The following is a 20447-nucleotide window of genomic DNA, read 5'->3' as shown; positions in this document are numbered from 1 at the left end:
GAGACATTTACATTTAAAGTCTGGGGTTAGTGAGCTTGAGGACTCCAAAAAGCTCATGTATGGAGATTGTTTATCACTGTTTGAAACATGGTCATTTTTCTTGCATACACTGTTGGGAAGATTTTTTGCTCTTTCTATTTCTTTTCCCAGCTAAAAGCATTACAGTTGGTAGGTCAGGACTGACCCTCACAGAGGAGTTTTGAGATGGCAGTGGTTTGCACCAGGTAAAAATCTGACAGGTCTGGGACAGCAGAGAAACTAGGAGGCTGGGGAAGGTGGAGATACTTCACATCCTTACGCTTTTGAGTTTGACTGTAAAAATGAGCAAGTTTATGAAAGGATTTTTGTTTTCTTTATATTTGCTGGGAAAAGACATCTCAGAGCTAGAGCTTCAGAATGAGGATTATGAAGAAAAGAGGAGAAAAAAGTAATGTTTGCTTCGTCCTACCCTCAGTCCATCCTCCCCTGAAAAATAACAAACTGATACAATAGCCTGAAAACAAGGCTAAGGAGACATACTTGCAGTGTGTATTTTGGCATTGAATAATACAACTGACTCCCACAATTACAGGTCTCCTTCCAAGCATCATAACCATCTTTCTTCACCCTGGAGAGTACTTCCTGGAGAGCTGGCACAACCCACTGCTCTAGGGCTTCAGAAGTTTGGGTTCTCTCCTGACTCTGTCTCAGGCTTCTCATGGAAATGTCTCTTGATCTTTCTACAAAATGAAGAGATTGTGTCTTGTCTTTTTTTAACTTGCTTAACATGCTTAACAGCTTAACATGCAAGCTCACGCTGGCCACTACTCGCTCTCAGAGTATGGTGTGGTTGCTATCTCCTTGCTAGTTATAATAATAATATCAGTCTCAGGTTTTCTAGTGCTAAGCAGGTAGTCAGGTTCCGTAGTACTAGAGCTTAAGCTTTTAATAATTCTCTGTAATTAAAATTCAATAGTGATCAGTCCTTTCAGAGGATGCCTTAGTGATAGGTTGGGGTGTATCCTACTAACACTTGCAGAGAGCCTTTGGCCTTGCTCAGTGCACACCCGTGTGGAGAGCCATCCCCTGCTAATGCACACCCTCTTGTGGCTTCTGGGAACAGTGACTGCACTGCAACAGTCCCTGTATGGTTAGAAAAAGTCCAAATTCATAGGTAGTGTCAGGAATGCAACCCTATTAATAAAGATTCGGATCTTGCAGTGTTGTCTAGTTGACCCCATGAGAGGGATCATGATCCTCTTGTGATGGTGTTGGCGGCAGGGAGCGATTAAGTATGTTTTAGTTTGCTCTGTTTTGGAGTCACCTTCCTTTTGCACCTGGGCGGAAAACTCCACTGGAGAATAAAGCCCCAGCTCTGGGCTGATGTGGTTTCTGGTGGACACACTGAAGGCAAAGGAAGGTTGTGAACAGTTGAGAAGATTCTGGGCCACATCATTTAAGGACTAGATTGTAATTTACCCTGTTGATAAAGCAGTTGTGCTACTCAACCTCTTCCTGGCATCAAATTAGAGTGTCCGCATTTGGTCTTTTCTTGAAAGTCTGGAGTCCCTGCCATATGATAGACTGTCCCCAGGGCTGCAGCTGTACTCCCTGGGACTATGTGTTGCAGAGCGGCTGGTGACTGCCAGGGAGGGGACCTCTCCAAGTACAGCTGCTCAGTCTTAGAGCCTGCAGATATGCAGTGCAGTGTATTTCCACCTTCCCAGAGCTAAGGAAGGCCAGGGCAGCCATCCTGCCCACCCGCTTGCCATGGGTAGAAGCATGGCAGCTTGTTTCTGTGTAGCCTAACTGCAGAGACCCATAACACAGGGATGGGGAGGGCTAAGCACACTGGCCAGGCTAGTTTCATCCAAAAATCCTGTGTCTTTTGACTCTCTAGTCCATTGGAGGAATATCTGAGGGGGGCTGATAACTCCTGTTTCTAAGCACCCTCTGTCATCCAGTTCTGTCCCAAGGCTTTTGGGGAGGCTGAAACTCACCATGAACCTTATTATTTTGCAGCTCCTGTCTTTTCTTTCAAATGATACCAGCAAATAATGTTCAAAGGCTCTTTGTCTCTTTTGCCTTCCGTGCACCTCAGTCTCTTCTTGCTTTGTGTGTTTCACGGGTCCTGCTGCAGCTCCGGATCACGCAATGAAGTTCTGCACCAGCCCCAACAGAGCTTTCACCGTGTTTCTCTTGACAGCAGGAAAATCTGCTTCTGGCCATTAGAAACTGTAAATAACCCTGATGATGCAGGCTTTTTATTCTCTTTCTTTGTCTTCTTTGTCAGATGGAAGCTGTACCCCCGGGTGCTCAGGGATGTGTCAGTAATGGACCTGTCAACCTCAGTCTTAGGGCAGAAAATCAGCATGCCCATCTGTGTTGGAGCGACCGCTATGCAGTGCATGGCTCATCCTCATGGAGAGACAGCTACTGCTAAAGGTAAACTGTGCAAAGTTCCCCCCACAGAGAGTTAGAGAGGAACAGAGTAATATTGTGCCTGCTGGTTGGGAAGTCTGGCTTGGTTTCTTGCTCCTGAGGATGCATCCCAGATGGATTTGAGTTGCTGCTCAGAATAATCTGTTTTATTTTTTGTTTGTTTTTTACCGTTTTCCTTTGCCTGTTTTGTGTGTGGGTTCTCCCTCACTCTGAAACGGGAATGAGAAATGGAATAGGTAATAGGGAAATAATTTGCAAGAAATAAAAAAATGAAAATGTTGTCTGTATATACCTTTATATACATTCTATAAATACAACTATATGTATTGTCATGGCAACATTCTTGACGTTACAGAACTGTTTCTAGAAATTCAGGAGCCTTTGCTTGTCTGGGAAGAGAGCTCTTTGAGTGCATCCCTGGGAGCCAGTGAGGTAAGGGCCTCTCTGGGCTAGATGCTGCACAAAGACAGTACAGAGGCTGCAGACTAAAAGGCTGTGAGAAATGGGACGTTAACCAGAACACAGTGGTTTCTTGCTCCTTTAAACTGAGCTGCTCAATGACACAAAATCTGAAAAAGAAGTCACACAGTATGTTGGTTCCATACAGTGTTGAGCTGTGTGTTTCTGTGCTCTAGCACTGAATGAAAAAGGACATGAAATAGGCAATATTTAAAAAAATAATAATCCTGTACATGTTGAGCTTCATCTAACAGCATTTCCATGACCAACGCGGCAAACGTTAGTGTGAAGTGAGTCTAATTATCTGCCCTGCAGTGGGAACAGGGCTCAGGGCTCAAGTCTCACTAAAAAGCCGCATCACTGCGATGTGTGCCGTGACGGGCTGCAGTACAACTGCAGCAGAAGCCTCTGCGAAAGCAGCTTTCTCTGACTTTATAGTATGTTTGAGGATACATTTTTTGCCTTCCCAAGAGATTTATTAGGAAGCCAGATTTTATGCCTGTTGTATCTACAGGCGCATTCCACACGATGGAGCTCAAATACCTTGAATTGGTTTGTAAAGTAGTGTCCAGTGGGATGCCTTGGTGCTGTCATGTCCTTTGGCAACTCTCATGGGTTATTTCTGGCCCAGGTTATGCTGAGAGGAAACTCTGGAGCCTTATACTCTTAAGTGCAAACATATTAATGCAATGTTGAGGGAAAGATTCAAAACACACTAAATTCAGGATGTTCCTTAACAAAAATTACCACCAAAGTTATGGCCTGGCCATGTTTTAAGGCATAAATCTCTAATAACATGCAGAGTCAGGTGGTACAATAAGGCTGATGACCAGGGCTAGGTTATGATTGTGGTAGATAACTTAATTTTGGAATTTCCTGACTTTTGCACACTTAAAGTTTTAAACTTTAACATGTGCTTATTGCATTTAATGTTCTTGGATTTTCAAGCTAGGAGAGCTTGGTGCACTGGTAATGGCTTGAATGTGTGGTCAAATAAACATATCCATGGAAGTTGGTAATTTTTTTCATTGCTTTCAAAGAAAATGAGAATTAGAATCACACCCTCCGTATTGCATTAGTGTTTCTTGTAGGAAAAAATATGGCTTCAGTTTTGGTCTCTATTAGAGGTGGAGCGGGGCATTCAGTGCCAAACTTTTGGTTTGACCTTATAAGATGACAGGGATTAGCTGTAAAGTACATGTTTGACTTAAAGGTTCCCTTAAACCTGGGACATTCAGGATCAGGGGCTTTTTCTACATCCAACTTCTTTTGAACTCTGCAATACCTCTGCATTATAGGAAAGCAGATTGTTGGTTGTTTTAAATCAGCTTTTGGTTCAGCTGCACCATTTTACTCAAGCCAAGGGAGTCTGATCCATAGTCTTGTGGCTTTTGCAAAGCCCGGCACACTTTGTAAATTTGACCTTTGGCTCAGGTGTGTAGTAAGCGATGCTTGTGGTGGTGTCTCTATTGTTGTGACAGCTTTGAAAAGCATGGCATGGTCTGAATCTTGCCCCTTCCCAGCCATGGAAAGCAGGTGGTGTGCACCGCGGCTCATGTCAGGGAGCATGGATGGCATCTGCCCTAAGGAGCACCTGCACCCACATTGCTGTGTGTGTGCCCAGGCGTTGCTCAGCAGGTGCCACAAGAAATAGATTTGCCTTGTTGGGTTTCAACCCCATGAGATAATCATGAGTTTGCACCATCCTTACTTGCAGAACAGGGTGGTGCAGGTAGCAATAACAACTCCTTCCTGTGTCTTTTTGTATTTTGAGAAGGATTGCCTGATCCTGCCAAGGATTTCCCTGAAGTAGCAGTGTTTAACTGCTCTGTCCTTCCAGAGGGTTTGCCTGCAGGTTGCAGTGTAAATGTCCTCTAAAGGGACAAGGGCATGTCGCTGTCGTGGTGTGCCTTGTTAGGTAAAACCCCCTGCCCTCATGATCCCTTGCTTTGGGGCTTGTGAGGGTTTTAGGAGCTGCTGTTCCTTGGGGGTTGCACTTCTGCAACGACTGAGCTGGTGGAAAGGAGTATGTGTCTTGCCCAAAACAGAGCAAAGTCTAGCAGCTTGCCTTAAACACATCTTCACTGACAATTCTGTTTCATTAGTAGAGGAACGTTTTTGGGAAAAATGTTCAATTATAATTTTAAAAGTGGCTGGTGACAGGCCATCCAACACACTATAAGTTATTCCAAAAGTTAACTAACTCCACTCTTAGCAGAATAAGTTGTAATTGTGGTCAAAACTTGTACACCTGCAAATCCAGATGTTTGATTTACTTATATTTCTGTTAGCTAGACTTTAAAAAGAAAAAAAATACTGTCCATATAGGCCGTAATAGGTTACTCCTCAGTTTTCTTGACATGTTTAAATGAGCCTGGAATCCTTCCTTCTAGAGAAAGCTCTCTTGTCCTTGAAAAAATTTCATGAACCTTGGCAGTTGTCCTAGTTTTTCCAGGTCTGTCTTCAAGTATATTCCCTAGCATTTTAGTTGTATTTCATCAGTGTATGTGGCAATTCTCCAGATAATGGATTTTCTGTTCAGTAGAAACTGAAAAATTGGGAGGAAAATTGTTTTGGATTAGATGAAACGTTTAATTTGATCCAAAGCACAATGTTTTATTTCATTTTCCTAGTAGCTAATGCTTTTAGCCATAGTTTGGTTTTGAAACAAAAGTGTCAGCTCAGAAGAAAACATTTCCATTTTCAAAATATCAACACATGACATTTTGACTTAGGTGAATTTTTCTTATCCTTCTCACTCTAATTTCAACCTTGTTGACTAAATATTTGCCAAATTTCATGAATAATCTTAGCCACCATTAAAGAGCAAAGGGCTGTTCTCTGACCTCTTCTCAACAGAATTCTTCTGATCCTACATGATCATTTTTTTTTTTGCTTGTCCACCAGAAGATTCACTGTTCTTCCATGCAAAGATACTCATTTGCCATCCTGACTTCATGCTGTGCTTCCAAACCGATATGATTCCCCAATGTGAAATCTTAATTGATTATAAACAGATACTTATCATTATTTTATTGAGATTTCTATTCTGTTTATATTGCTGCTAATTACATGATACTCTCTTACTGACTGATATTCTTGTGTTTTAGCCCAGAAAAGGTGTTGCGATACCTGACTTGCTGAAAATCAGGCTGAACAGCCTGACCGTGTTCTTGGTCAGATCTTTTTAAAACTTTGAAAGTTAGCTGCTCAGATCTGGTGATTTTATGTTTACCCTCTGCAATTGCTCTCAAATGACTCTGAGTTACTGCTGATGCAAGAAGGGTTTCACCGTCACCTGTGATGTGACTGCAGCATTTGCTTTGCCAGACAGAGAATAGGAATATTGACTGAAAAGCTTCCCTTTCCCCCCCATTTTAGTTGAGTTACTGGTAGCTCTATCACTTCCACTAGAGAGGGAGCAATACCTTTGTTCCTTCAGCTCTTAACAGACTTTTTCCATGCTTTTTGTTTGCTTTGATGCTCCTGAGCATCTGAATTCAGGTTCCTTGTGCTTATCAGACATACCCATGACTGTGAAGGAGGAATTTTGCAATCTGTGTTCAGCCACAGTGATAATAACAGGACTTTCTACCCATCTTTCACCTGTTACCTATGTGGTGTTCCAAAAAAAAATGAAAACAAACAACCAAAACCAAAGTTAATTTTGAGGTATGGCTACTTCAGAGTCATTGAAGGACATTGTTATTCAGGACAATATTCACTTGGACAACACAGCTTGGACTGACCTGGCCCTGACTCCCGTCAGAGACCAGCATGGCCAGGGGACTTTCTGGTGCAAGTGTACACAGGCAGTCTGGCATGACAGCCCTAGGAGGTCTGGTTTAGGAGACCAGTCAGATCCATTTTGGCCAAACATATTTTTCCCTGCTGCCTCCAGCCTTCCTGTACAGCTGACAAAATGTGTGGTGTCAACAAACTGATCGTAGGCACAACTTGCATGCAATGTTTTTTAAGGGGTGAGTGAGGTAAGGCTGGGCTGGGGATTTCTCAGCCAAGTGTGTTTCGTCAAGAGAGTAACATTAAGTACTTTAAACAACTCTGTTTCTTAGGAGTTGCAGCTTCAAGAACACAGCTACTTCTCTTGAGAAATACCACCATGCCAAAAGGACATTGTGTTGATCCCAAGTAACCTCCTCTGGCCCCTAACTTGGGGACAGTGGGTTCAGGAAGAAATGACCACAATGCGGTGGCTTGACTGCCATGTTCCAGAGATGCCGCTAAAAGGAAAATGATGGGAATTTGCACAGCTAGAGAAAATAGCAAGTTCCAATTCCTATACAAGGTAACCCTGACAAAATATGCAAGTTTAAACTGGACTGTTGTCCAGTGTCCTCCCCTGAAGTATGTTTCCTCTAGGGACAAATTCTGCACCTTTCCCATACGAGTGAATGGAGTAATGTTCCATCAGAGGTGGGAAGGAGACTCTGGGGTTTCAGGACAAAAAAAGGGCTAAAAGAACATCGCTTGGTTCTCCTGTAGCCTTACCAAGCAGGTCCTGTCCCATGGTCAACCTTGATTTGTTGCTATGTAAAATACTTCGGTTGAAATCCCCAAGAAAGAGGAAAGCCCCATTTTATCAAGGTTTATGTTTCCTGGTGAGAAGATATGTCCTTGCTCGTGGCTTCTCTGGGGTAAGTACAGACAGGTAGTGGTGGGGCTGAGAAACTCACTCAAGGCAGCCATGGAGTGAAGGCTGTGAAGCTCTGTTATCCCAGGCACTCCATCATATCCCAATTCTAGTTGCATTTGGCCCTGAAACAAGGTGGAGTACAAATAACTCAAAGCTTTAATGTTCTGATATTGAAAACTTCCCCAGAATGGGAGCCTGAAGTGTGTACAAAGGTAAATATATGCTTTGGGCAATGCTTAGGATTAAAAAAAGACCCGGGATGGGGGGGGGGGGGGGGAGCCTAAAAGCAATCTGAAATGGCATGAGGAAAGGCTGGTTTACAAGAAAAATGTGATGTTTAAACTCTGGCAAATGTCACATATTGCCGCAACAGTGTCCCATGGGAAGATAGATCCAGTACTGATTTGTAACAATAATATTTGCAGCACTCCAAAATTGAAGTGTAAACTGTAGTTGGAGGAAATAATTGCTTCTGTTTTCTTCAGCTGCAGCTAAATGTGCAAGAAGTAGGAGTATATTTTTAGCCTGATTTGAGGTAGAAAAAAAAAAAAGAACCTGGCAACACTTCTGGACTATGTATCGTAAGTCTACAAAATTGTCAAAATAAACTTAAAAATGATCAAGATAAACCACAGATTGACTAAAATTAGAACTTGGAATTTCTAAAATTTTGAAAAATTATGTGTGTGTGAACTTTGAATTTGACCATGCAGGTCCAAAATACACGTGTTGAGCTAAGTTGTAAACTCTAGAGGATAGACGAGGAATTTTGTCAGTGTGCTTTTATGAAAATGCCAAAACCTAGTTTGGGATAGTTGAACTCTGATTGAACAAAACTATTTAAATCTAATACTAAGTAAGATGAAAGCAGCATCTCCTCTATTGCCATGTACGCAGGTAAGTTGAAAGGATATGTTATTATGTTGTGGTTTAAATCTTCCATTCACCAAGTACGCTTTATTATGCAGATTTTGTTTTCATTTTTGCCTTTGCCACTATTCTTGTGTCTGTAGGGCTGTGAAGGTAGAGTTGCAAATAAAAGTAACAATAGAAATAAATGGAAACCTAAAGGCAGATTGAACCATAACATTTACATTTTTCCCTTATCTGATCTGAGGGTTTTGCAATTGCTGGGTTAGCAACCTTCCCTCTAATTCATGAACTCTCATTTCACAGAGCAACAGGAATGCGGATCACTTGTTTCTTACCATCACTGAATGGGCTTGATTTAGCAAATTGCTTATTATGGGATTTGTGATAACTCCCCACAGCTGATTTTAACAGGACTTTAGGCATTCAGTATTGTCATGGAAGCATACCAAAATGGCTACACACAGAAGTAATGAACTCAAACAAGCTTTTGATCTGCAACTGAAATCAAGCAGCCAAAACCTCATTCACAACCAGGTTCCACTGACATTTAACAAATACAGGTTTGATGTGCTGGCTAGGAATATTATCAGACAAAGCTGAATTAAGAATTCTTATGTTTTAGGCCCAACGATCCAAAATGTACAATCACTCACCTAAAAGGGAGGGCTATCTTGAGAAGTTACCTTAAGTGGTGAGAGGGGAGAGTCCCCGACTGCAGACCTGTTGCTCGAAGGAGGACTGACTCAAATGTGCTCTCCAGCAGAGCCCCATTTCTACCCTAGTCGAATCTGATCAGTGATCAATATACGGTCATGTCAGCCCCCTATTGGGTGGGGACCCCAGCTTTTCTGCCTTTGACCCCTACCATGTGGACCAGACAGGAGCTGTGAAGGGGGATCAGGCCTGGCACTGCCAGGGGCAGAAACTTGGATGCTGCTTTTGTTGGGTCTTTCTCAGATCTTTCGCAGGATGGGTGCATCTGCCACAAGTATGCACAGGTTCTTCAGAAGAAACTCAGTTCTATGCACTTAATCTGTGAGAGGGAACTATTTCCAGCAATTTTAAGGGGAGGAATGAAATGTAGAAAGTTTGGGAGCATTGCTACTGTATTTCTAATGATTGAAAGTTGCTTGGTGGTTCTGGGAGGGTGTAACCAATTTGTTTGAGTAAGCTGTTCATAAGTTTCCACTTTGAGAGGCTTGTAATCCTTATTTAATAAAATGTTGTCATAAAAACCACTTTTTAATTCCTTGATGGGCTGGAGATGACATTTTGAAACACAGGTCCATTTACATTAAAAATACATGTACTCTGGTAGACCAAGAAAAATAAGACTTCAAATAATATTTTTGAGTTTTACAGTGTGTTTTCCTTTATTTTACATTGTGACAGATTACTCCAAAAAGAATAAGTGATAGATTCATAAAACTCTAATTGTATGAGGCTAGCTGGTTTGTAGTTCTGCCTGGATTGGAAATTGCCCCAGGGGAGGCAGCCAGCAGAGCCTCTGGCTGCTTGATCCCATCTGAGATTGCTCTATGATATTTAACCTTGGGGAATGATTTCATGCCACAGCTTTTGAAGCTGAAAGAGGAGGGATCAAAGTACACAGGGTATGAGCACCCATCCCTTTGGCCTCAGCAGAGACTTTGGAGACTTTGGTCTGTTGTACCTGTTCATCTTGGTATTTACTTTTGGGGTCTCCTGGGTGAGGACTGTCACCTGGGATGTGTTTCTTCCACTCTCGGTGAGATCTGAACTTCTACTTTTTATTGCCAGAACTGTAAATCTTTGTGTGGGATCACACAATGAGCGTGGGGTCCCTCTCCTTCAGACCATGAGACAGGCGGCAAAGGTGTTGAAGCAAAGAACAATGGAGCCTTCTCCTTCGAGTCTTTTAAATAAGGTCGTCTGCTGGACTGTGTCCTCCTGTTTTATTATGCTCTGAAATACTCTGTAGGGATGGCAACAGGCATTTACTAGAAGAACACTTCAAGAAATATGGGTTTAATGCTAGTGAACATTTTGGGGGCAGGACAAAGCAGCCAAAATCCCATGATCAAAATGCTCAAGGAGGCATGTGTGGCAGTGGTGAGAAGGACTGAAGAGCGATGTTAAGAATGACAGACCCGAAACACAGATCTGCAGTGATGTGGCAGCATACAAAAAGCTGGAAGCCTTAAATGGTTGGGTTTTTTTGTTCATTTAAAACTCTGCGTGTTTGTGATTGTCCTTAAATGTATGTGCCAAAACTTCTGACAAGCAGTAGCCAGATGCTGGGGGATTACAAACAGGCTCCCCATAAGATAAAGAATCAATACGGGTTAGGCTTAGTTTGATTATAATGTCTTTTCTTTCCAGTATTGGACCAGGGATCATCCCAAATCATCCAGACAGCAGACACCAGAAATGTGTGTATAAACACAGAATATAAGACAGAGAGCGCTCTCAGCAGCCTGCTGCTGTTAGTGGTTGCTATGTGTGTAGCATTCCCTGGAAGACTAAAAGTGTGTCAAGACTGAGGAAAGGCAGTGTGAAACTATCTGCACCAACACACTCTTTTAAGCCAATTGCTCCTGTTTAGAGAAGGCTCTGTTTTGGATAATCTCAAATACAATCTTGTGTTCCTCCAGCCTGCCAGGCAATGGAGACAGGAATGATGCTGAGCTCCTGGGCCACCTCTTCCATTGAAGAAGTGGCTGAAGCAGCTCCAGCTGGCCTTCACTGGCTGCAGCTTTATGTGTACAAGGACCGGGAAGTAACCAAATCCCTTGTGAAGAGTGCAGAGAGAGCAGGCTACAAAGGGATCTTCGTGACAGTGGACACGCCGTTCCTTGGCAGGCGCATTGATGATGTGCGCAACAAGTTCCAGCTTCCTCCCCACCTCAGGTAGGTGCCCGCTGGTGGGATATGGGGTGGGCACATGGCAGTGCTATGGTCACCATGAGGTGCTGTGGGAGAAATTTGTCTCTGGTGCAAGGAATTTCTGTCAGATGCCACACATCACACTCACAGAGAACAGCAGGGAACTGAGCATATATCTCTCATTCTGCTTGGGCTATGATCTGTTTTCAGTCAAAACTAAGCTTTCTTGGCTGTCTGCAGAATATAAAAGACACTGTGCACCAGGCAACATGAGGCTGCAGGCTGATGAAGGTAGAACATTCTTTGTCAGTATATCCTGAGACGTCTTCAAAACTCAGGTGGCTACAGCCCTGTGCGATCTGCTCTGACTTTGAACTTGGATCCAGTTGCAGAGTTGGCTGTGCTCTGAATAGGTACCTGGACTAAATGGACAAAAGGTCTCTTCCAACCGATGTTATGGTCTCTTCTAATCTATGTTACCCTCTGACACTGCACTGGGTCCAGGGCTACTAACCACAGAGCCCCTTTTCAAACAACTTCAATTCTTTTAGTCAAACACAGAAACACATGGAGATCAGCCTTCCTAAATTCTCCATGAGTACAATTTCCACCCCCACATGTATTTTGGGACATTTTCTATATCTCAGAAGAATATGTGGCCTCATTATTGAATTCAGCACAAATTTTAGTTCCTGTCTACTTCAGGGCCTGTGCAGCACTTAAATTTAACAGTTATCTGGCAGTGTTATAAGGGCACTGGTTTCACTAGCCTTTTGCGAATTTAAACTAGGAGACTGTAGGGACCACCCTGGTAAACATATGCTCAAATTCTACCACAGCATTAGCAACTAAGGACTATCTGGAACAGTATTTAGTGGGTGGGATGTCCAGGACTTGGATTTGCAAAATGGAGCTAAAAAACTTGTGAGAATCTTGCAAGTAAGTCTTGGTAGTGACTGCAGTCTTCCACAGCATATATTAAGACTGCTCTGTTTGCCCTTACTCTGAGCCTACAAATGAACAGAAAAATGGAAAGAAAGAGTAAAAAAGGAACAACTGAATGTATTTTGAAGCAGATGAACTTTGATTTTAGTTCTGGCTGAAAGATAGTCTTGACTCTTACAAATGGATCTGAAATGCTCTTCCTGTGTCTCCTAAGACCATTATGTTATGCTATGTATGTATCATACGTAACATGTACATAGCAAGAAATAGAAAATTACATCCTGAGGTCTGTCTGCTATTTCATAATATTCAAACTGAAGGTAAGCCATGGGACTGTGCAATGAGTCTGATTTTTCACCTTGCAGGCAAAAAAAACCTCTAGAGCTCGAGGTGTCGGATCTCCCCCATACACCTGTGCTCAAAGCTAAGAGATGATATGATGAAGACTGACAGAGCAACCTTAACTCTGCCAATGATTTCTGTATTAAAGTACAACCTTAGGAGAAAAACACCAGAAAAAAAATAAATGCCTGACAAATCTAACATTAAAATATGTCTCATATAGTAATCCTGCTATAGATTTGTGATTGACAAAACATTATCGATACAGGCTGTCACTTTACCTGAATGAAAAAAAAAAAATCCTTAAATGTCTTTTTTGTTAGGGGCAGTATCATTTTAAGGCCTGGGGTTGAAGAGTTTTTGGATGCGAGTCAAATAACCCAAAAATATTTGAGGAAAACAATAGAGCATTTCTGAAACATTTTGAGCCCAGCTGACCAAACTGTAACAAGGTTTTGTTTGAGTGAACCGTATGAAATAATATGAAGTTGGAGTAATCTTTAAAGGTTCCAGTTATTCACTTCAGATTTCAGAATGGCACTCGGACAACGTTTTGTTGCAGAGTCGGCAGTGAAACTCTCCTAGTGTGGGGCTCTGCTCAGTTATGTGATAACTTTTTCTTGGCTTCAGGACTTCAACAAAGTTTCAAGGCAACAACAAGGTGCCATTGTGCTCAGAAATGTATGTAAGGCAACATTCATTCAAGTGTTGATCTGCATTTCATAGGCCAAGAAAAACAACGTTTATTTATATCATCTTATCCACGGTTCTGTTTTTCTCTGGGTACCCCACCCTTTGCAAACCAACAGCTGAAAAGCTGGATCTTGCTGAGAGACCTCTCCCTTCTCATTTTCTTCTGGGCCTGGAGGTGAACAGAAAAGCCATATGAAGTGCTGCTTTTTGCGGGAATGAAATCAGCAGTGAAACTAGCCAGTTTCCATGAAAAAACCCCATAAGTTTCCCAGAATGGGGGATATGAGTATAAAACAGCTCAATGTGGAATGAGAAACAGTTTTCGAAGAACAGAGCAGTCAGCCTTGTGAGGGACATGAGTGTGCTTGGCAGTAGTGATGTCACCAGTGGCAGCTTAGTGCTTGTGAGAACTTGTGAGAACTCAGGACTGCTTCAGCACAGCTTTAATTTCTTTATTTGTCTTTCTTTCCCCTTCTCCAGCTTTGTCTAGTAAGGCTGTGAACTCTTTGGTGCAGGGACTGTCACTAATAATTCTGTTCCTAGAACTGGTGAGAGTGAGTTGTTGCTAAAGATCAAATAATATCTAATGTTTTTGTATAAATTTCATTTTTCCACCCCCTACATTTTACAAGGAAACATACAAAAAGACACAAGGTGAGCTGGCTGGCTGTTGGTCTTGTCAGACAGATGAAAATTCTGAATTCTTTGCAAGGCTTCATGCAGATCCATCCAATTGATGTTGCTTAATAAAATTTCCCCTCCTCCTTCTCTCTCACCTACCCAATCCCCTATTCCTCCAGTAGCTACATCCACAAACCCCCAGAAACAGCAAACAAAAAACTTGCTGCATGAAAGTTAAGGGGATTTTTTTCTGGTAAGTAGAGGTGCACCTCTTGGCTTCAGTGGGTCCTGGGTTATGTCAAGCAAGGTGGATATTCACTTCTCACATCCAGCCTGTGCCACTCAAGGGTCTAAATGTTCCACAGCCTCCAATGCATTTATCCTCACAGTGCTCCTGGCAGATACTGTTGTTCATATTTCATGGTGGGAAACTGAGGCAAAAGGAGTGGCTAAGTGTCATGTCCAAAGTCACACAGGACATTTGTGGCTAGATAGAGGCTTCAGCTGACATTAGTGCTCTCACTGCTGGGTTTTCCCTCCTGATTTTGAATTCAGTTTTCAATTTTTGGACTTTATCCTGTTTCTTTTCAAAGCATTAGGACAGTTGCCTTGGGCCAGAGAAACTTTCACCAATATTACCAAATGTTTTGCCAGCCAAAGGTTTTGGCTCACTGAGGACTGCGATTTGACATGCTGGGATGGGCTTTTTTGCTCCTGCCCTGCAGTACAGCAAAGGTTTAACACAGGTATAATGAATGCTGGCATTAGGGACTGATTTGTGGCTACAATGAATCTTTCTCAGAATATTTTTCTATGTCTTTTGTCATTTTAGATTAAAAAACTTTTCAAGCAGTGACCTGGCATTCTCCTCAGGAAAAGACTTTGGAGAAAATAGTGGACTGGCTGTCTATGTAGCCCAGGCGATTGATGCAAGTGTCAACTGGGAGGACATCAAATGGCTTCGAGGGCTGACCTCACTGCCCATCGTTGCAAAAGGAATCCTCAGGGGTGCGTAGCTCTGTCGCTTCAGGCAAGGCATCCCTTCTAACAGTGACCCTAAGGAAGGAAAAGTACTTGTACTGGGGAAATTTCTGTAGCATTGAGTAAATTGCATTATTTTTTAATGGCAAGCATCTGCTTTGCTGATATGGAATATGGTGGGATGCATATTTGTATTTCTGTGCTGTGTCAAGTAGGGAAGATTTGCCGAAACAGAGCCAAAAACAAAGAGAAAAGCTACATTCTCTTTGTCATGCATAGTTAGGAGCTCAGCAACCAAGACACTCATAGAAGCAGCTCCTTAAATAGTTACCTGAAGCTGTCAAATTGTTTGTGTGGCTATGCTGCAAGGTGTGTTCACCTTGTTGTTCAGTAGGTGGGGACCAGAGTCATTGATCACTAAACTGGTAAGATGGTCGGCTTGTGTCCCATCACTTATTTCTGAAATCAAATGTGGCCAGAAAGATTGAACTTATGAAGTCTAGCTCTAATCTGAGTTGTATGCTACATAAAGAAAAGCTGGATTTCCATTCTGCCTAAAGAGCACTCAGCACAGTGAAATGGTTTCATTAAGTATGGATTATTACTGTAATCATGCCTATAATTTTGGCCTGGAGAAAATAATTTAGCAAAAAATTTCTTAGTGATGAGTTGTAGGACATAGTAGAGAAAATAAAGGCTAGCAACCAAAGTGGTTGCTAATCTAAACTAGCAAAATGTTCTGCTACAACATTTCAAATTACTTTTCTGGTCTTACTGCTTAATGATAAAACTTCCTTCTGTGTTGAGATGAGGCTTTGAAAAGATGAAGCCCTATAGGTAGCTTGGTATTAGGTTGTAATGGTTTTAGTTAGTGATGCCAATGGTGTCAATTAGCTCCCAGTTAAGGATAGGCATAACTTATTTGTGGGGTTTTTTGTTTGTTTATTTGGTTTTTTGATTTTTTGTTTGTTTAGGTTTTTTGTTTGTCTGGGGTTTTCTGGGGGGAGTGGTTTGTCAATTTTTTTTCTTTCTAGCTGATGATGCTAAAGAAGCTGTAAAAATTGGGGTAAATGGTATCCTGGTGTCAAATCATGGAGCACGACAGCTTGATGGTGTCCCTCCAACTGTAAGTACTGATGCCAATTTGCACCTGTTGTCTCTGGTTTTCTCTGCCTTTTGACCTCTAGTCTGCTTTCTCTGAACACATGGTAGATGGAGGAAAAAGCTGTACATATGTGTGTTAACGCATGAGCAGTAATCTCTCTCCACTTCCCTATGTATGTCATATGACACACTGAGTTAGACCCAGCCTCCCCTTGGTCAGAGTAAACAAGAACACACAGGAGAGTTTACGTTTGGCTGTTTCTTCAAGCTGCCTGGGCACCCTGTCCTTGGCTGCAGTACTGTGAATGGAAATCTAGAAGAGTAATTTCAGATAGTGTAGTATTGTCACTTAAATGTTTAGAAATTGGAAAATCTCCAAGAAATGTTTTCCAGTTGTCTCTCATTTCTCCTTTCTCATCCTTTTTTGAAAACCCCTTGTTGCCATTTGCAGTTCACTGAAGATTTTACTAGAGTTATTTTTCCCTTTTAATATTCTTTAGAGAATTCTGAAAAATTAGGGTTAGAGTTACCGAACAGTTAAAGGCAGAATGAAACTCTCCCTTTTTCTCCTTTCAAACATTTTTTTCACATTTGGAAAAGGTACAGAGTGGTTAAATTACAGTTTTTTCCTTTTTCCTTTTCCTTGTCGTGCTACCCCGTGCCTTTTCCAAAGGTGAAAAGAGATTTGAGAAGTTCTTAACAGGCAAAAAAAAAAAAGAAAGTAGTAAAAGAAAAATGAAGTAGCATGTGTTCAGGCTGAAGGAAAACCCCCAAAATTCCAGTCATCACTCAAGTTGCTTCATTTGGTGTGAGAAATCTGCACAAGTAAAAAAGAAAATGAAAAGGGGGAAGATCAAAGCCTAGTTGTGACTGTTTCAGTATTCCTAATATGTCCTTGATGAAAAACCTCCTGTTTTCCATTATTATTTTCTGCAGGGAGAAGGGAACAGGTAAGCCCTTTTTCACTGCACAGTGTTTTTCACATGAAGTCTTATCTATGTGGCTCTGCTGTCCCACTGCTATGTCCCCCTTCTCCTGGAAAACTTCTGCTCTCTGCTTACCTCCTTGGGGGAAGGTGAGGATTTCCCCAGCCAAAGTCCTTCACCCACTGATTTTCTCAGATCTTCATGTGAACCCATTGATCTCCTGGTTGTATTGGCTGGTTCTTCACCAGACAAGCCCCACACTGGGGAGTGAGATGCCAGCACAAATGGTTTTCTAAATGGTTAATGAATTTGAGTCCTCTGAGTTGTGGCATTATTCTCTGAGGTGCTCTTGCCTGACTATCTCCAGGTGCTCCTGGGGACTGGTAGGAAAAGGTCCTCTGATGTCAGATCAGGACTTCTCTAGTTTCCAAAAAGAGACTAAGATTTTTATTTTTTTGAATGTGATTTTGCGCTGTTGGAGAGTTTATAGCTATTCAGTTTTAGACACCTTAAGGAGTACTGAATTTTCAGAGTGCAAATGCCTACTACTTCTGAAATGAAATTTTCTTCTTTAACTTCTGTCCTCTGATCTTGTCACATTTTCAGAATGTATTCCCCAATTTCACTAAGAATGACAATCTTGGGCAAGTCTGTGCGTGTGAGGTAATGCAACAGAGAGTGCATGAGGATATTAAAAAAGTAATTTTGAGAAATGAGAAAGCTCAAGAAATATGAACTATTTTGTTACTAGCTGCAGTAGAAGAGAAATTAAGCTTGCAAACTTACTCCTTTGCAACACAAAAGTGCAGAGGAGAAGGCATTATTAAAGCTGATGTGTTCACTGCTTTTCATTGTACAAAGAACTAAATTTCACAATGCAGTTTTTGTAATGTAAATATCTGTATTGGATCATATTAAATGTTTCTGGTTTAGAAACATAATTTATTTTAATTTCAAGGGTTTTCAGAACGTGAGCTGAACTCAAGCTGGTTAATATTTCCAGTGTCTAGTTACACACTGAGGAAATCTATGTTTTAATTTTGGTTTGCATCATACTTCAGTTATTATAACACTTTAATGTTGGTACAGTTTGTCAGGATGTACAAAGTGGTCTCTGTATATGGAAATAGATTCAAAATATGTTTGGCAAGAGTGCAAAACCAAGGGAAGGGGAAAAAAAAAATCACAGCAAGTGCCAAACTTCAAGAAAATTCTAGTCCAAATCTAAAAACAAACTGCACTTTCAAGTTTTTTCCCCCCATCTCCTAGTCATTTTTTATCCATTAGAAAGGAAACGAATTACATCCATATTTGAAAGACATTAATTTGTGTGCCTTTTGTCTTACTACCACACACTGTTTCCAGTCTCCTTAGTACTTGGCTTCCAGTTTTGTGTCTTTCCTGATTTTCATGAATAGGAAATATTTAGGCACTATAGGAACAGTTACCCTGAAATTAATGCTTGAGGCTTGAATTCAGGAGGCTCATGTCTTTTTTGGGTCCTCTTGCATGGTGTGGACATATTATTTAACTTCCTGATTACTTACTTATAACTTGGGAATTGTAAAAATCCTTTCCTCACTTACCTTTATCTGTGGTTGTAGGGGATAAGTAGAGTTTGTTGAAAGTAAACATGCATTAAAATAAAGTATTTCCTATCTTGTTCAAAACTTGGAGGAAAGCTGTTTTTTCCTTATATGAAGAAGTTTCCTCTATGATTATTCCTGTAATCAAGATGTATTCTCAAAAGGAAAAGTACATTAATTAGACTTTTTCCTGCCAATTCTAAGTTCCTCGGGGCACATGTTTCTCTTACTCCATGTCTATAGATAAAATGGCTGGGCCAGAGCTCCTGGATACTAGCTGGCCCTTAGTATAACTGAATAATACATTTAAACAAGAAAGTGAAGATAATTGTTTAAAAAGTGACAGTGATTCAATTTCATCCCCAAATGAGTGAACACTGGAATTTTTGAGGGTAGTATCAAGGAAAGGCTGCCTCTGTGCTCTCTGTTTCTTACATTCTTCCGAAGTATCTAATACTGGCTTGTGTCAGATACATGCTGTGGGATCAGATGGCCATTTTGTGTGACCCTGCTGATTCTCATTCTATTTGAGAGTTTTTCAGATAAATTTAATCTTTGTATATATCTACTAACATACTGAGATGCTATTGTTTTTCAATACAAAGCTGTGTTATTTGTGCATATTTAGACATGAAATTGATCATTTAGCATCTTTTAAAGCTTGGATCCTGTACATTAGGGTTCATTCAAAAAATAGGGTTACAGAAGCAGACAAGTTGTATTCCTGGTTTCACTTTTTTTAGATTGATGTCTTGCCTGAAATCGTTGAGGCTGTGGAGGGGAAGGTGGAGGTGTTCCTAGACGGCGGTGTAAGAAAGGGCACAGACATTCTCAAAGCCTTAGCTCTCGGTGCCAAAGCTGTATTCATCGGAAGACCTCTCATCTGGGGCTTGGTTTATCAAGTAAGTTAGCAAAAGTTCAAGTTTCTGATTTTAGGTACTTAAACTTGCTGTTTAGGCTTAGTGTATGCATGCATGTACCTGTATACGTGTGCACATAGCGGGGTGTGTATGGTGGTGTCTGTGTGTATCCAGACCATCTAATCTAAAATTTGCTATGAAAAGTACTCAAGAGTTACGGTTGTGCATAACACTCTGTTGGCACAGGTATATGTATCTATCTACGCACATGAGCTATACGTACACATAATAGTACATATTGTCTCCTAATCTCCTAGGGTGAAGAAGGAGCAAAAGAAGTTCTCCAGATGCTGAAGGAGGAGTTTCGCCTGGCAATGGCACTGACAGGTGAGATAAGGACATTTCCTCTCAGTAATAATCGCCTCTGTCTCACATTTCCTCATAGCTTTCATTTACCCTGGGCAAGATGCTGTAGTAACCTGCAGAAGGGAGATGAAAATATTTGCAGTATAAACAAATAAGGCTATGGAGAGATGGGTAAAAGACTTCTTATCTCTGTCTTATAGATGGGGAACTGAGTAAATTAAGTGAAAGCACATAAAAATGTTTTTCACAAAGGGAGCAATAAATCCATAGCAAAGTAGTGACAAATCCTCAGTCATGAAGGAGTGGATTTCAGCTGATAGAATGTAGATTTCTATGGGACAGAAGAAGAAAAGGCTTAGAGTGGGATAGAAAAGCAAGGCTTTCAACTGATATGTAACTTATCTTCCAGGATGCCGGAGAATAGAAGAAATTGGCAGGTCACTGGTACGAAGACATCAAGTATTGTTTTCCAAGATTTAGGTCTGAAGACTATTGCCTCATGTGGTGTCTGTTGTACAAAGAGTGTGCTACTAGAAAAAAAGCAACTGTCTTCATTCGTTGGGCCTCATCCTGCCATCCTGACTGAGAACGGGTGGTCTATAGGAGATCATTTGTTGAAGAAAGTACTTAAAGCAAATTTTACAGGTGTTTCTGTATTCTTCTGAGTGCTCTCTACTGGGAGCTGTGGTTAAAGATGGATCATTATACAAGACTGACAGAAACTTTGAGGTGTTTTGCAACAGATGCTAAT

The 20447-nt window shown here is 41.3% G+C and overlaps 1 protein-coding gene across 1 annotated transcript; it reads left to right on the top strand.

The window, feature by feature from the left end:
• Positions 1 to 2185: 2185 nt before the first annotated feature.
• HAO1 (hydroxyacid oxidase (glycolate oxidase) 1) lies at positions 2186 to 20176 on the top strand (the record flags this gene model as incomplete). The annotated part of the gene is made up of 7 exons (XM_010186041.1): positions 2186 to 2424; positions 11041 to 11296; positions 14706 to 14881; positions 15889 to 15980; positions 19214 to 19372; positions 19648 to 19717; positions 20106 to 20176. Coding segments are annotated over 7 exons (1063 nt in total), but the record flags the coding sequence as incomplete, so codon positions are not given.
• Between the last annotated feature and the right edge of the window lie 271 nt (positions 20177 to 20447).

Source organism: Mesitornis unicolor, unplaced genomic scaffold (genome assembly GCF_000695765.1).
Source record: "Mesitornis unicolor isolate BGI_N332 unplaced genomic scaffold, ASM69576v1 scaffold28566, whole genome shotgun sequence".
Classification (NCBI taxonomy): domain Eukaryota; kingdom Metazoa; phylum Chordata; class Aves; order Mesitornithiformes; family Mesitornithidae; genus Mesitornis; species Mesitornis unicolor.
Note: the sequence above shows the minus strand (reverse complement) of the source record. Positions and strands in the feature narration are given on the sequence as shown.